An 18202-nucleotide genomic window follows, 5' to 3' on the forward strand; every position below is an offset into this window, starting at 1 on the left:
AAGGCTCACAATAGAGCCTACAAAAACATAGTACTGCCTAAGCGGAGCTCTGGAGAGCGAAGGATTCAGCAGGATGACTCTCTTAAATGAGAGGAAGCCTAACAACACTCAGTCCTAGTTGAGGAGCTCTTAAGAGTGGAGGTCTCAGCATAACGACTCTCTAGAACAAGAGGAGACCTGACTACACTCAATACTGGAGACAGTTAGTGAGGCTCAGAGGAAAGAGCCTACACATTAATACTGCCTAAGCGGAGCTCTAGAGAGTGGAGGCTTCAGCAGAATGACTCTCTTAAACGAGAGGAAGCCTAACAACACTCAATCCTGGTAGGGGAACTCTTAAGAGTGGAGGTCTCAGCATCATGACTCTCTAAAGCGAGAGGAGAACTAGCTACACTCAACGCCATAGGCAGTTAGTGAGGCTCAAAAAGAAAGAGCCTACAAACTCATATTACTGCCAAAGACAGAGCTCTGAAGAGCGGAGGCTTCCGCAGAATGACTCTCTTAAATGAGAGGAAGACTAACAACACTCAGCCCTAGTTGAGGATCTCTTAAGAGTGGAGGTCTCAGCATAATGACTCTCTAAAATGAGAGGAGACCTGGCTACACTCAACACTGGAGACAATTAGTGAGTCTCAGAAGAAAGAGCCTACACATTAATACTGCCTAAGCGGAGCTCTAGATAATGGAGTGTAACGAATCAGCTCATGGGAAATATGAATAATTAACCATAACTAGTTATAATTAATTATGAATATTTTAGATCCGCTGTAGATATTTAGCTGACCTCTCAGGGTCAACTGTCTTGTCAATTCTAAGAACGTTAATTTCCTGGTTAAGGGAAATAACTTTCTTACTGTACAATTCTACAAAAGCTTGTAGCGTAAATCTGCATGATTAGTGACTCCGGTTATGAGCAAACAATGAACACGTCAAGTGTGATACAAGTAAGGTTTTATTAACTACATAAACACTTAAACTAGTCTAACATACAAATATAGCTAACAAAATATATATTGTGTGTTTGATTGGTCCAGACGCTACAGGAGGCTTCAGCAGAATGATTCTCTTAAATGAGAGAAAGCCTAACGACACTCAGCCATAATTGAGAAGCTCTAAAAAGTGGAGGTATCAGCATGACGACTCTCTAAAACGAGAGGAGACCTGACTACACTCAACGCTAGACACAGTTAGTGAGGCTCACATTAGAGCCTACATACTAATAGTACTGTCTAAGCGGAGCTCTAGGGAGCAGAGTACACTGCATAACGACTCAAAAAGCTAGAGCACTGAGCTAAGAGTACTAACCATGCTCCTAAGTGCCGAACAGAGCTCTAGGGAGCAAGCACTCAGCATATCAACCCTCTAAAGCGAGTGGAGTGCAATCATCCACCCTTATGGATCAGCGTACTCAGTACGAATACCCTCAAGTGAGGGGAGTACTCGAAAGCTCGACCTGAAGAGCGACTTATCAAGGAGGCCCACAAGAGCCTAACAACCTAAAACAGCCACAGAGCTCTGTTGAGAGAACACTAGGAACTGTGATCTCAGCATAGCGACCCTCAAAGGGAGGGGAATTGCCAGGCTCAAGAACAGCTGATCAGGGAGGCTCACAGAGACCCTCACAACCTGAAATAACTGCAAAACAAAAATATTAGGGAGCAGAGTGCTCAGCATAACTCTAGCTAGGCGAGAGGAGCAGAAACCATGCTCAACCTAAATACACATACCTGGGCTGAGAGGATGAGGAGGCTCAGAGGAGGCTCAAACAAGAGCCTAACAACTCAAGAAAACTTGCTATTACACCATGTCAGGAGCCTCCTTCACCAATAATGTAGATATCAGAGGTTTTCGGCATTTGAACTACAATCGACATCTCACATTGTACACAGTTCCTATTCTGTTAATAGTTAAAAATCTTTGTTTGTGTTCTACTGAAGAAACAAAATCACCTACATCCTGGATGCCCTGGGGGTAAGCAGACAAACATCAAATTTTCATATTTCAACTATCCCTTTAAGTCATGACGTAAGGTTTGCTGTTACCGGGTCCATGCCTCTACTGATTTCACTTGAGAATACTATCTCAACAGTCATTTTTTATCATTATTATTTAATTAATATTACATATTTAAGCTAAGCATTAAAAAATGTGCTGTGCACACTACAGTCTCCGTGCTCACAGTGTCTCAGTCACTAATATTTTAGCTGAATCACTGTCAGGCCATCTGGGATTTCAGTATGGAGATAAAGGTTAGGGTTATACTTTTTCAGTATTACATGACATCGTGGGTGTATATTAGCACAGTTTGTTGTTTTTTGGGGGGCGTCTGGGTCTGGCAGAGCGTTAGGACCCAGAAGCAGTGAAGCGTGATGTTAGACGTAACAAGCAGATATTCTTAACCACTCTGTGAATCTGCTTTGAGCAAGAGGTGGAGTGGAGTGCACCGCAATAAAACCCCGTCCTTTATTCAATATTCCGTTTCACTTGGAAATACATCACAACACTGAAGTCAGTTGCAACTTCCGGTTCACGGGTACTTTGATATTTATATTTTTCAAGGTATTGAAGTTAGAAATGTCTGTATCATGACCACTAACTGACATACTTTGTCAATAAGATAAAAGTGGGATTTGTTCAAAGTAGCTATTATCCACATACAGTATATCTTTGATATGAATGAATATGTTTAGGTAATTCATTCAATTTCACTGACTAAAAAGTAACTAGTAACTAGTACTCTGAGTAGTTTTTGAGAGGAGTACTTTGTACTTTTACTTAAGTACTGTTTTGACACCAGTACGTTTACTTGTAATTGAGTATTATTTCAGCAATGTAACAGTACTTGTACTTAGATACAAACTTTCAGTACTCTTTCCACCACTGCATACATTTCATAAATGTATAAACGTTTCACATAAAAATGTCAAGCATATTTAATTACTTACCTCACAATACAAATTTCTGCTTACTTATGAAAATAAAAACATTTTAGCTCCAGGTAGGTTAACATTCCTCTGCTTTCCAACTGTTTGTGAGCATTGTTTTTCATTTCCTTTTCTTATATAAAATGGAATGCAGCTCCGCCACATTCTGCAACATGAACCGTAATGAACAACAGGCTCTTTTAAAGGAGCAGCACACAGTGAAAGTTCTCACTGACACTGACACTTGTTCAGGACTCTTTGGTGTCCCTTTTTAACTCAACTCCTTCAGCATTTTTTTCTTTCTTTTTTTGACGTGCAGTGTCCATTGCTTTCAGTACACCAATGCAAGTGCCATGGACATTTTACCATCATGATGATATGTGTGTGTGTGTGTGTGTGTGTGTGTGTGTGTGTGTGTGTGTGTGTGTGTGTGTGTGTGTGAATAAGAAAAACAAAAATGCTACAACATTTACTATCAGCTTACTGACAGTTAAAAGGGACTTTGACACAAAATTACGGAGACAATTACATACAGGGGAGGAAAAACATAAATAACTAAAATCAATCAATAAATAAGTTAAGTCTTAAGATATATGAGTTTGCTTTTCAAAAGAAAGATGCATTATATTATTTACAGACAGAAATTGGTAAATAATAATAATAATAATAATAAAACTTGATTAATATAACTGTTAGAATATTTTACCCTTCTCACTTATAAACTTAGTCAGTTCAATAATGGTGGTAAAGAATTGAAATAATTTGTTGTCCATGTAATAATAATAATAATAATAATAATAACTGTTATTGATATTTTATTGCTTGACGTAGCCTATTCCTCATTTGTAAGTTGATGCTAAATGAGTATGTAATATTTTAATACAGAAGGAGTGGCTGATCTTAGTAAGGAATTGGCATGTAAAATTTGGGAAAACCTAAAAAATTAAATTAAATTAAATTAAAATAAAAGACACAATTAAATATAAAGAAGCAATTAATTAAATTACGATACATTCAATTTCATCATACAATTTTTACACTATTTTTTTTGCTTATTGTTTTTAGTGTCCTAATTAGGTAGTTGAAGTCATGAAAAAATGATCACAATCAGTTTATTATTGAGAACATTTTACATTTGTGAATAAAATATTCTGCCAATGAAATAATTACATTCCCTATATTCTGCATTTTAAATACAAAGAGGAAAAAATAACAAAGCATATCACACAGTGTTAAGTTAAGGCGACCTCTGACTCGAAGAATTTGGAAAGATCAAATCAAAACTCTTTGGATGTAGAAAAGAACAAAAGTAGGGGAACCCTGATACTGACGGCATGAAGGCGGTCAAACGTCACTTCCGCCTGGTGGCCTGAAAGCGCAGGCGGCCATATTACTTTAGCTTACACACTCACGCGCTAGCAGCAGTTTGTTTATGCTGTGAAGTGCAGCTGTATTTTAACCAAACTCTCTCAGTTTAGCTCAAGCGGGACGATGAGCGGCGGCACGCCGTATATCGGCAGTAAGATCAGTTTGATCAGTAAGGCGGAGATCCGTTATGAAGGCATTCTCTACACCATCGACACGGAGAACTCCACCGTCGCGCTCGCCAAAGGTCAACAACACACACGCTTCTCACGGGCTTTACTTCGTTACGCCTGAGTATTTCGCGTTATACGCGGTTAGCAACGAGGCTGTGTCTCAAAATGCAGTGAGCTTCCCTACACAGACAGCAGTGCGGCAGGCTTGGGCTTCATGAACGGGTGTTTCAATTTTGCACAATATTCACCTGCGCAACGGCAGAATGAACGCGTCTTGCCCGAAAATGTATTCTCGCTGGCTGCTCTTATTTCCCACAGCTTGTTAATGTGTTTAATGTGGGATTTCCTCCCTCCATCCAGCTGTTAGATGTTGTCTGAGTGATGCATACTGTTACAAACTTGCCTTGTTAATCAGAGTTTCTGACAAAATCAAGTTACCACAGTTCTGTTGTCTTATTAGTCACTGTGATATTTAGACTGAAACTATGGTCACCCTGGTAAAACTCTGGAGTAATTGACTGTCAATCTCTGTTTATTTTTATTTTTAAATCACAATAAGCATTAAATGGAAACTTTTTGCTTTAAATTAAAATTTAACTTCATTTATATATATATATATATATATATTTATACACACAGTATATAATAATAATAATAAATGAAATTTAATGGGAAAAATAGTGATGAAACACTGTTATTCAGTTTAACACTTATTAGTTTAACTATATAGTAAATGTCTGTCCACATGAGATTTCTTTGTGTATGTTATAAAGGTTAGGAGCTTGATTTTTTTTTCGGTCACATTTACAGCGCACTGTGAGGGTATGTTAGCACCGTTTGTTGTTTGGAAATGGTGAGGTCAGACTTAACCACTGGATTACTTGCCGTGCAAAAGCTGTCTGATCTTAAGAAGATTAGAGTCAATTACCATTATTGAAGTCAAATCTCAGAGGAAGACACTCGTATAAAGGCTCTTTTAAAACTCATGATTTGCTCTTTTGATGCTTGTTTCAGTGCGCTCCTTTGGCACCGAGGACCGACCCACGGACCGTCCCATCGCACCCAGGGATGAGATATTTGAGTATATTATATTCAGAGGAAGTGACATCAAAGACCTGACGGTGTGTGAACCTCCCAAACCAACATGCTCTCTGCCTCAGGACCCCGCCATTGTTCAGGTATAGACGAGGACGCACTCGGTGGCTAATAAATGCCCTGTACAAATGAAACCATGAAGGTTTATAATAAGCTTAACTTATTATCACTGCAGGTAATGTATTTTAGGCACATGTAGGCCAAAGTCTGGTGAGCTGCCTATTGTTAGATCCTTTCAACACATCAGGAAAGTCAAGAGTCCACTCTTTTATCCTGTCAGAAGTCTGGAAATATAGTTTTTGTCTGAAACCAATTAGCACTGCATTTTGTCTGGTATCCAAAACTGTTAATAATCGTCTTCTGTTAGTCAAGGAAGCAGATGGAGGCAGATTGAAAGAGCAGGAAGCAGGAGATTTTTTTGTAATAAATGAGCAGTGTTTATTAAATAATCGTACACAATCTTAGTTGTGTCTGATTTATTGCTTAGTCTGGCGCAATGGAAAATTAATGCTTCACAGCATCAACAAGTGATGTAATTTAGTGATTTTTTTAAAAACCTTGAGATGGAGACGTTATCGTGAAGAGAAATATCTCATGAAACCACAGTCATAAGATTAAACAAGCACTCAAAGAGTGAGAGAAATGGGTCTAAATTATTGAAATATCATTTTATTGCTAAATATTATTTGGTACAATTATTGGCAAGATTGGGGTTTCGGTTATATCTACTAAATCTGTTCTCTGGATTTGTGCTCTTCCGCTGTATTAACATTTAAATATTTCAACTGAATCAATTAATTTGTTTCAATAATAAAATTTTCTTTTAATATTGGATGGGATGCTGCTGTTTTTGCAAAACAAAAGTTGCCAAAATCTTTAAATCCCTAACAAAGGTGCACCATGTAACACAACAAAAGTCTAAAACACATGAGAACACGGTATACAATTAAAGCCATTCCTATTAAAGCCATATTTTTAGAGGATGACTGAGTTAGCTGAAAAAGTAATAAAAATAATTATTGCTTTTTATTGAACACTTTTGTGTTTTTCCTAACACAACCTCTAGTCACATGATTAAAGTCACAAAGACACATGCAACACAATGTAAGCATCTATGAAACAAATTAACTTAACCCCCTCCAAAACTAGTTCCATCCGAAAAGGACCTTATACTAAAAACGCTGTAGATAGGCAGCTCATTAGCTTTCATATACTGAAACTAGCGAAAACCTGTATTAAGACATGAAATCTTTGAGCTTTGTTTCAGAGTTATAAGATTGAATGGTGTTGGTTTTCAGTTTGTCATTGTTATAGCGCAGTGCATTATTAATCATGCTTTATTCATCTGTTAGTCCTCTATGGGATCTTCCACTGGCCTACCATCATCCTTCCAGTCTGGGAAGTCATACGGGCTGTTCAACCGTCCACAAGTCACGCCATACACCCAGTTCAACCCCAGCTCACTGGTCTCACCGCAGTTTGGCACTGTTGGAGTCGGTAAGTCCCCTTCACAGCTTTGTACTGGAGATGTTTCAGTTCATATAAACTGAGGAACATTTTTATAATAACATACAGCTGTAAAATACTGCAATGCATCCATTAGTTTGTTACAAGTTGCTGAGCAGAAGTGACCAAGCAGGATATAAGAGTCCATATTTGATGATCCTATGGCACCTCTGATGTGTGTGCCTGCTCTTCCTTTCCTCACAGGAAGTACAATGGGATTGTTTGGTAGTGACACTGGCATGACTGCAGCACTGTCTCAGAGCAGTACTGTTGCCTCTGCTTTCAACAGTGACACTTTGTGTGCATTCATAGCAGAAGGTAAACCTCTCCCTGGTGGCCAAAATCAAACTATTCAAAGTTTATAAGCCAAATGATTTGGGTTCATCTAACTGCCAAATCAAATCTAAATTTAACCTTTTTCAGTTTATCAGTGTGAAATAAAGCTTTGTGTTTAGTACTCGGCAAGACAGTTTGGTGATCTCTCATGTCTCAGTTGTCTCTTTGTCTTTTGAAAGTTTCATGTGTAACAGTTTCACTTCTCACTCTCAGAGGCAGTTTTAATGCACCATGCATGTAGAAGAAAAATTAAGGGGTTTAATAGTTTTCTGATAACCTAAATAACTTACAGGCCACGTACACACTGCAGATCTTTGGGAATAATCACATTTAAATGGGGAGTGAATTGTATGTGTGTGCAGAATACATGAGTTGACAATGTAAACAGTGTAAAACAGTGTAAACTGTTTGACAAGACTAACTTTAGTGACCAGGAGCATTATTATCTGACAATAAACGTTATCTTCCTGCACTCTCAAGAGATTCAAGCTTGCTAAACTTGATTGGTGCCCTCTTAAGATTGCAGTGTATGGGTTTGCCAGCCCAATAAATCCGTGCAAAACTTCCTCGGTTGCCATCCAGACTCTTCTGGTTGGCTGGTCCAGCCTAACCTTCCCTGTGTATTTCAACCCTCAGTTACGAGACTCAAGTTAGTGGGTCAGTAGTACAGGACAACTCGTCACTCGTTTCCTGGCTGCAAGCTCAGTACTTCTCTCCCTAACGACAGTAGATTCTTTCCGGTGATTCCTCAGCCTATGTGCTTACCGCATATGCTAGGCTCCACATTGTTGTGGCTGTTCCTAATAGGAAGTTCCCTTATCCAATCAGCCATCCAGGGGTGTGTTTCCCAAAAGTATCGTTAGCTAACTATGGTCGATTATGGTAGAAGTTCCATTGAACTCTATTGGTAACGATGTAACTTGCAACCATAGTTGCTTTTGGGAAACACACCCCAGCTCCTTGTACTTGTTGTCCTCACTGATGCCTTCTGGCAACCTCTTGCCAGGGTTCTTCCAGCTCCACTAGAACACATTTCTTTCCCTCTGACCACATAGTTATGCTTGGTCCAGGGTTGTGGACAAGATAAGATCAGAGTATTAAAAATGTCCACCTAGGTACATGTCCACACCTGTGGGAGCAGTGCAGTACATTTGGTGTTGGTGCAAAATGGGTACAAGTGCCCAGCTCATTCCTTAATGAATGAAATTGCATATTCTGGCTATGCCCTGACTGGGTACTTCATCCTGTCCTGCTTCCCGATGCCTGTGACCACTGATACTTTATCATGGCACCACCTGTACTTTCCCTGGGTCGCTGCTGCTTTGCAACTCGACAGGATGCATGCTTTTGAGGCCCCTTGACTCTGCAGAGTTTGCAAACTGAGACTTTTCACAATCACCACCTGTGCAAGTTCTCCAGGGATTAGAGGGTATCGTAGACCACCCTCAGCAGAAAAGATTCAAAACGTCTCCAGCCTCATGGAGTAACGGTTTCTTCTTCAACGAGGGAGGACCCAACTTATCCATTATCCCTTAAACTCATACTTTCCATCGCACCTCTTCTAAGATTCCTCACTTTTGCTTTGATCAGGGATGGGTGACTCTGGCCCTCAAGGTGCAATGTCCTTGAGCTTCACTCCTAATTAAGCACTCCTGAAAAATCTAACTAAAATCTTCAGAATTACTTTAGAATTCCAAGTGGGTGTGGTTGATTCATTGTGCTACAGTCATCACACGTCGTGGTCACGTGTTTAGACCACAAAACTCTGCAGGACCTTGGGGTCCAGAGCTATCCACCATTAGGCTGGATTGTCCCCATTGTCGGAAGTGCAATGTGCTAAGACTATCCCTTTCAGTGCTTGGGTTTCCTGTTATGTTCCTTGGCTTAAGTGGCCATTCTGTTGGAGCTACTGGTGCGTTAGGAAGCTGTAAGTTAAATATTAATAATAATTAGATGTTACATAATTTTTTGCAACTTTTTTTATTAGTACGCCATTTGAAGCACCTCAATTATTATATTGTTTCGTCTGTTGTAGAGTCTACTCTGAACAGACATTCAGATGTTTATTTTAAAAGGCAAAGTATTGAAAATCAAAATAAAGCTCTGAAACACTTGCATTTTTACAACACTATAAGCGTGTCCCATCGGGTAATGAAAAGTTCTACACACACTTGTGGTTTTCACGCCCACTTGAACACTTGGTCCAAATACAGGAAATACGTCATGTAAGTAGACAAGTGGTCAAGTGCAAAGACGGCAAGTGTGGGTATTTGGACAAGCCCATTGTCTTTGGGGTCCCTGTAGGTCAGATGCCAAATATCAAAATTTGTGTGACTCAACTGCATTAAAAACTACTGCTACAGTTTGATTCTGTGCACTCTATGCACATTTAATGTAAGTTTGGTTGTCATGACCTGTCAGGACTTTATTTAGCTGCTGTGTGTACGTGGCCACAATGTGTTTTCTGAAACTACTGTTTATAGAGTGTGTGTGACTGGATTGTGGTGATCTGTTTAATCAAGAAATTACTTCATTAACACAATTCACCATATTTCGTCTTCTAACCTGCACTGATTTCCTCACATCAGGGTGGCTGAGGTTCTTAACTTTTTTTTTTTTTGCTGTAAACTGTTTTAACTTTCTCCCTTCTTCTACAGGTCACACCAGTCCAGCTCAGGACCCTCTGCAAAAGAGCCCCACAGTGGAGCCTGCTGCCCAATCAGTCACTAGTGCTGCTCCCACAGCTGTGGGTCGCAAGAGCCCCGTGTCAACTCGCGCAGCCTCCACCAATACTCAGAAGCCTGTGGACCTCACAGAACAGACCAGGGGTGAGAATAAGTCCAGATGCCACAAACCTGCTGCTCAAGACCGAATTGTTGTAATTCAACAGTACCACTTTTCCAAATGATGTTTAAAGCTAGTGTTAATTTCGTTAACGAAGACTATGACGAAATGAGTAAGTCCCATGAGTAAGACGAGGCGAAGACGAGACTATAATAAGGCCAATAAACGATAACTAAAAGAATATATCAACGCGCAATTTTTTTGACGAAATAAGACGAGACGAAAATGTATTAAAAAAAATAAAAACGTTATTTTCGTCAAAAAAAGGAGACAAAATGTTATTGCAGACGGCTCTACACGCCGCTACTACGTGAGCTTTCATGAGTGCTTTTACCAAATATCAAGAGTTCAAATCCCCGAATCAGCGCTTCGCTGATACATTTTCTGCCTGGTGTGTTTTGCTTATTTTAAGCAATCTGGCAACCATGCGTGGGTTGGTGGGTTTTTGTTAAATGTGAGCCAAAATCATCACAATTAAAAGAACCAAAGACTTAAACTACTTCAGTCTGTGTGCGTTGAATTTATTTAATACACGAGTTTCACAATTTGAGTTGAAATACTGAAATAAATGAACTTTTCCATGACATTCTAATTTATTGAGATGCACCTGTATGTTGAACTTGCATACATTTTACATGGCTTTCTAAACATGCGGCTCTTTTGTGCGTGACGCGAGTGCAACGGTGATAGATATCCCTCTAGAAAATGTGCGAAATATGCGTTCTGTGTGAATGGCTTGGTTACAGTTTTGACGTAAACCAGATCTTCTTCGCATTGATGTTCTCTTTTCCCGCAATATTTGTAATTAACAACGCAACAGCGCCGCATCTAGTGGCTTCAACTGGATAGGTTAACAAAAACATTAAAATGCAACGACACTTACATCGTCATCGCATCTCGTGCTCCATTGATAAGGCTGCCTCCTTAACGCACACCTAAAATTCGAATGCAACGTTTTTGCATTCGAATGTGGATTTTTATTTTAAATTTGACGAATATTCGAAATTCGAAAAAAATTGACAGCGCAATTGTCCAGGTAGGTCATTTTTAACTCGTTCCCCCCGCCATTGACGAGTTATCTCGTCTTTTAGGAGAAAACGCTTCCCCCGCCAAAGACGAGTTTTTACGGCTTTTCGTGTTTTCACTGTTATACACTCGGGGGCGCTATTATGCATCTTCTGAACGAGTACAAAACCTCCTGAACAGGACGGAGAAACTAGCGATCTCTTATGTAAACGGATGCATATGAAAAATAATGCGATCATCAACAATAGACAGCATATAAATGCATAATGTTACGGAGTAAAATGTTGATCCAGGAAGTGGTATATGTCTGTGCAAGCTTTGGAGGAATTGATAGAAGTGATTTACTGGATTTATGCTTTGATAATCGTACTGAATATTATCCAGATGTCGTTTTTAATAAAAATGTGATTTTCTCACCTTTTTACTCAAAATAATGCATTTTGTGTATTGCATATTAAAACATTCATACAGCAAACTATACTGGAGGCCATCAAATTGTAGTGAAAATCGCTGGCAACTTTTTTCAAAAATGCTGGTGGGGAAAGAGTTGAGATGCAGCCTATGACTCGGACTGTTATTTGACAAACAATAATGGATTCCATATAGCCTATAGTTTTTTAGGAATTACAGGCCTTTTATTAGGGCTTCTTGGAAAAAGGAACAATAAGAATAGAGAAACAGGACACTAATGTTAAAACAGGTTCTGCTACAAGGATTTGGTACAGTATAATGTGTCCTAAAGGGTTATACTCTCCCAGGCGCCGATGTCCCGAAACCAAGCGTACCCGAGTCCAGTCAGTCCAGAGGAGGAAACAGGGACGCTTCTAAACGGCTTGCAGGTTATAACATGTCTGCTGAAAAGCCTTTCGCTGCAGTTATGTTGTGCTGTTGGATGCTAAAACTGCATGATTCTTATAAGAGCTTCGTCCATCTGTGTTTCACACGCATCCATACACTGGTTTTAGCAAGATCCTTTCTTAGAGAGGAACTTCTGAAGGTGAATCTCATGCAACCTGATGAGTGTTTCTCCCCAAGATTATAAGGGGGAAAAAATGCACAAAGAAAATTAAACCAGTTTTTTGGATCAGTAGTCTTCACAAGTGTCATTTCATTAAGCATATTTTCCCCAGAAGTCTCTTTTTTTTTTTTTTGGTAAGGCAGGAAAAAAGGGTTAGTTATAATGTTCATTGTAATGTTATTAAAATTGTAATACTTATCCTCAGGTCCCCATAATAGAGTACATTTTCATGAGATTCACACAGTGTGCTGTATTTACTCATATGTCATTATACTTTTAAATGCTTTAGCACTCCTCTGTGTGGAATGGCCTTGTGTCCTTATGATGCTTGGGTTACTCTGTGTTTACACAAGTTGTGCTGGTGTACTTTAAAGGGTTAGTTCACCCAAAAATGAAAATTCTGTCATTAATTACTCACCTTTATGTAGTTTCAAACCCATAAGACCTTCGTTCATCTCTCGGATTCCATTAAAAATATCTTAATTTGTGTTCCGAAGATGAACGAAGGTTTGAAACGACATGAGGGTGAGTAATTAATGACAGAATTTTCTTTTTTGGGTGAACTAAAAGCAATGCCTTTTATTTTTAATTTAACTTGATTAAAGCAGCCTTTTTCTGCACACTGACAGCTTAATGTAACTAATGTCTGTCAGAATATAACTTTGCTTTATATCACTAGCAACTGAACATCACAGCATGCTTCTTTTTCCCCCCCTACTTTATGTGTGTATTTTATGTATTTATGACAGATATTTTCTGGATCAGTAACCGTGTGTTTTGTGCTCTTCTCAGCTGGTGGTCCTCCTGCTGTCCGACGGGGTCGTGCCGGAGGTCATCGTGGAAGAGGACGATTCCCTGTGCGGAGAGAAGGACCCATGAAGTTTGAGAAAGACTTTGACTTTGAGAGCGCCAATGCTCAGTTCAACAAAGACGAGATTGACAAAGAGTTCCAGAGCAAACTCAAACTCAGAGGTACAATCAGATTACCAAATATGCAAAAAAGTGCAGGTTACATATTATGCAGGACTTATTATGGAAATATACTTTGAGAGAATATTCGTGTGTGTGTGTATATAGATATATATATATAGATATATATTACACATTACACATTGACGTGCAAAAGTTTGGGATGAGTAAGAATTTTCAAGTTTTTTTTTTTTTTTTTAAAGAAGTTTCTTCTGCTCATCAAGGCAGCATTTATTTGATCAAAAATACAGCAAAAAAAGTACAATTGTGAAATCTTGCAATTTAGAATGTAATTTATTTCTGTGATGCAAAGCTGAATTTTCTGCATCATTACTCCAGTCTTAAGTGTCACATGATCCTTGAGAAATCATTCTGATATGCTGATTTATTATTGATATTAGAAACAGTTTTTGCTGCTTCATATGTTTTTTAAAACTGTGACTCTCTTTTTCAGGATACTTTGAATAAAAAGTAAAAAAGGACAGCATTTACTTAAATTATAAATCTTTTGTAACAATATACAGTACCGTTCAAAGGTTTGGGGTCAGTACATTCTTATTTTTATTTTATTTTATTATTTTTTTTTATCAATTAATACTTTTATTGTGTAAAATTGATAAAAAAGTGACAGACTTATATTGTTATAAAATTTCTATTTTGAATAAATGCTGTTCTTTTTAACTTTAAAAAAAAAAAGTGAACTGAAAAAGTGTCACAGGTTGCAAAAAAAAAATTAAGCAGCATATTTAGCATTTTTAGTTTAGTGAATTTAACTTCCGCTTTAGAAAGCGTTATTTTTGTTTTTAGATTGTAATATTACAATGCTATAATGTAATGTGATTTTTAACCCTTTTTTGCACATAATGTATAGCATAGCCTACATGGTTATATTCATTTGATTTATTTTCAAACCCTATTATATGTTCATTATTTGTTGGACAACATTGGGCAGGATGTGAAATTTATTTTAATTTTAAAATAAATACAGATTTTTTAAACCCAAATAGGAAGCTACAAAAACAAAATGCATACCATATATCACAATTCAGCCAAAAATTAGAGATATGATTTTTTTGGCCATTTCGCCCAGCCCTATGACTCGGGCTCGAACTGACGACATTATTAACTGTTCTTATCATTGCTTTGGAAGCTGAAGCTAGCGATTATGATAAGGGGTGTTACATTTCCGACACACGCTTGAGATGTTCAGCCAATCACAACGCACTGGGTCAGCTGGCCAATCAGAGCACATTGCTCTTTTCGGAAGGTGGGACTTTGTAGAAATCGACGCATTTTAGAAAGACTGGGCATACAGGAGCTACTATATTGTACTGTATGTGAAAAATAATTTTTATGAACGTTAAAGCATGCTAACATATTCTTTTACACCCAATACACAAAATAAAAATCTTTGAAAATAGCATCATATAACCCCTTTTATTCCATTTCTATTGAAACTTGTATGTCATGTACTTAAATACATTTGTAATTACACATTTATCATGATAAAGTTGCAATTAAAGTCGCTATTTAAATGTAGTATCAAATAACACAAGTTCAAATTATAATCAAGTGCTTTACATGTACTTTAGTATGTTAGTCAACACATCAGAAGTGTTGACATTACAAAGTGTACTTAAGACAGTTATAAAAAGTGTACTCCTTTTTCATTTCATCTTTTATCTACAAGTACATTTAAGTACACTTATGATTTTAAGTATACTACAAATGCATATTGAATACAATTTTACAGTAGAGTGTAAAGCAGATAGCTTTCTTATGCTGTAGTCTAGAGAAAAATGCAGGTGTATTTCTCTGTGTATATGTTTGTTCAGATGAGAAGCCCGAAAAGGCTTTGAATGGCGAGGATAAAGGTGATTCGGGAGTTGACACTCAGAACAGCGAAGGAAATGCTGATGAGGAAGATCCTCTCGGACCAAACTGCTACTACGATAGATCCAAATCCTTCTTTGACAACATCTCCTGTGACGACACAAGGTCAGAGCACATCCAGCACACCTTTAATATAGAGATGAAATGCTATGAAAACTTCTTACCGTGGTTATAGTGACAAATTATCACGGTTGGCGGTATTACACGGTATTGTTAAAATATGATGGAAATGTTCAAAAAGTACTGACACACGAATCTCTTCAACCAAGTTGTATATTTAAAATCAACACAACAAATAAAATTACTTTTTTGTTTGCATGAACGCTAAAACATGTACGAAATGTTCAAATAAAGCTTTGAAAAAGTTTCATAAAATGGTAAACCTCACATTTCAAGTCAAAAACGATAAATGATTAATAAAGGATCAGATGTATTTTATCTGCTCCATAAATAATTCTAGATAACTTATCTGAATTATTTAAATGTGTTGAATCCACGTCAGCTTGTTTTTCATCAACCGGTCAAAATTTACAGTACAGCATGCAAATTCGGTCGTTGTTTTGGCCAGACAAACGGCACACAGGCTGAATGTAAAAGTAACTCTCTATAAATCCGCTCTCTGACAGCAGGTGGTGCTGATGAAGCAGCAGAATTACAGCGGTTTCCCATAACCTCCGCTCCACTGCGGAGAACTGCACGAGTGATTCAGCGGTAGCTCGTCTTCTCTCTCTCAAAACGGCTTCACATCAGCGCATCTCGTCTGCACTACAAGAGCCGCTGCACGCTGCGATACGATATTTACGCTCCCGTTTCGGTACAGTCGACACTTTTCACGTGCCTAATCGAGTCACTGTTTCATCGTCACAAAACAGTATAATTTGCACATCTTTTTAAAGGGTTAGTTCACCCAAAAATGAAAATTGGCTTGTGTTTTACTCACCCTCGAAGCATCCTAGGTGTATATGACTTTCTTCTTTCAGACGAATCCAGTCGGAGTTATATAAAAAATTGTCCTGGCTATTCCAAGCTCTATCATTGCAGTCAGCTGGTGTTGCAGTTGAACAGTCCACAAGTCGTCAAATAAAGCTCGCGCATTCATAATAAAATGTGCCTCACACGGGTCCGGGGGATGTATAAAGGCCTCCTGTAGTGAATCCATGCGTTTTTGTAAGAAAAATATCCATATTTCAAACGTAATAAACACTTTTCTCTCACTTCTGCTGACTGTTGTACGCAGAAGCCATTCCGGCGGAAGGCCGTATGACGTATGCACAGCGCGCGCGCCTCTGAAGTATGCTAGTCTCGCGAGTTTGTTTATAGGAGCAAATGAAGCAAAGTTTCCTTACTTTAGCAAAGGAAAACCAGTCTCCTCTTGGCTTATATCGAAATCCTCCGACATTTTTCTTTGCAAATCTTTGGTTTGTACTTCTAATTCGTGACCGGCGCTTTTTGTTCTCTCTCCGCATTCGTCACTAATCACGCAACGCCGCGTCTTACGTCATCCGCCGGAACGGCTTTAGTGTACGACAGATACCGGAAGTGAGAGAAACTCACCCCCGGAGCCGTGTGAAGCACGTTTTTATTATGGATGCGCGTGCTTTATTTGACGACTGTTCAACTGCAACACCCGCTGACTGCAATGATAGAGCTTGGAATAGCCAGGACAATTTTTAATATAACTCCGACTGGATTTGTCTGAAAGAAGAAAGTCATATACACCTAGGATGCTTTTAGGGTGAGTAAAACAAGCACATTTTCATTTTTGGGTGAATTAACCCTTTAAGTCCTTGTAAACCATTCGGTACTCGCATGCTCCACAACGGTTTTCTGTGCGCTTACAGTCACGCACATGAAGCGGCCTCAAACAGCTCACAAGTACCAAATGGAGTATCCTCATTAACACGGTCAGTTTTGCCTTCAGTGAATGTAAGCAGTTGTTGAGAAAGAAAACTGTGTATCGGTACATTGGATCTGTGCAGTCAGTCTTAAAGGGACAGCATCCTAATAAAGCTGTGCCGTCTGTCATTGTTGTAAAAAAAAAAAAAAAAAAAAAAAAAAAAAAAAAAAACATAAATCACTGCTCTTGACTAAGTAACATTTGTTTTCACACAAAACGAAACTTCTCTGCGTGCTGTGTGCACGTGACAGGGTTACTTCAAACTCTGCTTTATGCTGGATGGGATTTCTTTATCCTGTTCAAATCGCAGTAATCGAATACAGTTTTAATAATTAAATTAAGAAACCGTAAAACTAACTGTGAGGAATTTTATCACGATTTATCGTCAAACCGGTAATCGTTTCATCCCTACTTTAATATGAGCCTCCATATGTAAAATGTCACTTGTCACATGATGCAACAAATTCATAAATCTTGTCATTGTTCCTGATTTCAAACAGGAAGGCCGCTGAGAGATCTGGAGGATCCGGTTTCCCCCGGTGAGTACAGCAGAAGCCAAAACTACTGAATGGCTTTAGCCTTGCTACAACCACTTCATTAAATGTATTTGAACTGGTTTTCATAATTTCTTTAAGAGAGAGGAGGCAGACCTGGGCGGAGGAGCGGAGGATGAACGCAGAGACGTTTGGCCTCCCGCTGCGGCGGGGTCGCGGAGGCTTCAGAGGTCGCGGTGGCATGGGCTTCAGAGGGGGCCGAGGCCGCGGAGCTGGACGGGGGTGGTTTGGATCTCACCCTGGTGGAAGTGGCTTTAGAGGGGCATTCAGAGGAAGCCAAGGAGGAAGAGAGTTCTCTGACTTTGAATACAGGGTAATGAACGAGTCAAATTATGCTCGTGATAAGCATTTTACAACCCTCGACAATGCGAGTAAATCTCTCGCTTATGCGACTAAATGTTCATGCTAGGCTATTAAATAGTGTGATTTAAAAATGTATGTATGTATGTATGTATGTATGTATATATATATATATATATATGTATATATATATATATATATATGTATATATATATATATATATATATATATATATATATATATACATACATACATATATACATATATTTTTATATCACACTATTTAATAGCCTAGCATGAAT

General features: G+C 38.5%; 1 protein-coding gene across 1 annotated transcript; it reads left to right on the forward strand.

Annotated features, from left to right (window-relative positions):
• The first annotated feature begins 4250 nt into the window (after window positions 1–4250).
• Window positions 4251–18009, forward strand: LOC107555682 (protein LSM14 homolog A-like). The gene is made up of 10 exons (XM_016238550.1): window positions 4251–4536; window positions 5477–5640; window positions 6910–7054; window positions 7268–7381; window positions 10057–10227; window positions 12028–12108; window positions 13080–13259; window positions 15092–15254; window positions 17547–17585; window positions 17682–18009. The coding sequence occupies exons 1-10, from the start codon at window positions 4416–4418 to the stop codon at window positions 18007–18009; spliced, it is 1506 nt and encodes a 501-aa protein (XP_016094036.1). The 5' UTR covers window positions 4251–4415.
• The last annotated feature ends 193 nt before the right edge of the window (window positions 18010–18202 follow it).

Source organism: Sinocyclocheilus grahami, unplaced genomic scaffold, assembly GCF_001515645.1.
Source record: "Sinocyclocheilus grahami isolate Dianchi unplaced genomic scaffold, SAMN03320097.WGS_v1.1 scaffold543.1, whole genome shotgun sequence".
Taxonomy (NCBI): Eukaryota; Metazoa; Chordata; class Actinopteri; order Cypriniformes; family Cyprinidae; genus Sinocyclocheilus; species Sinocyclocheilus grahami.

Excerpts from the sequence above, each read along its gene's own strand:
- LOC107555682 (XM_016238550.1), top strand. The coding sequence starts at position 4,416 with ATGAGCGGCGGCACGCCGTATATCGGCAGTAAGATCAGTTTGATCAGT. Across the intron at positions 10,228-12,027 it reads CCTCACAGAACAGACCAGGG|GCGCCGATGTCCCGAAACCA; the intron begins GTGAGAATAAGT and ends ATACTCTCCCAG. Across the intron at positions 15,255-17,546 it reads ATCTCCTGTGACGACACAAG|GAAGGCCGCTGAGAGATCTG; the intron begins GTCAGAGCACAT and ends GATTTCAAACAG.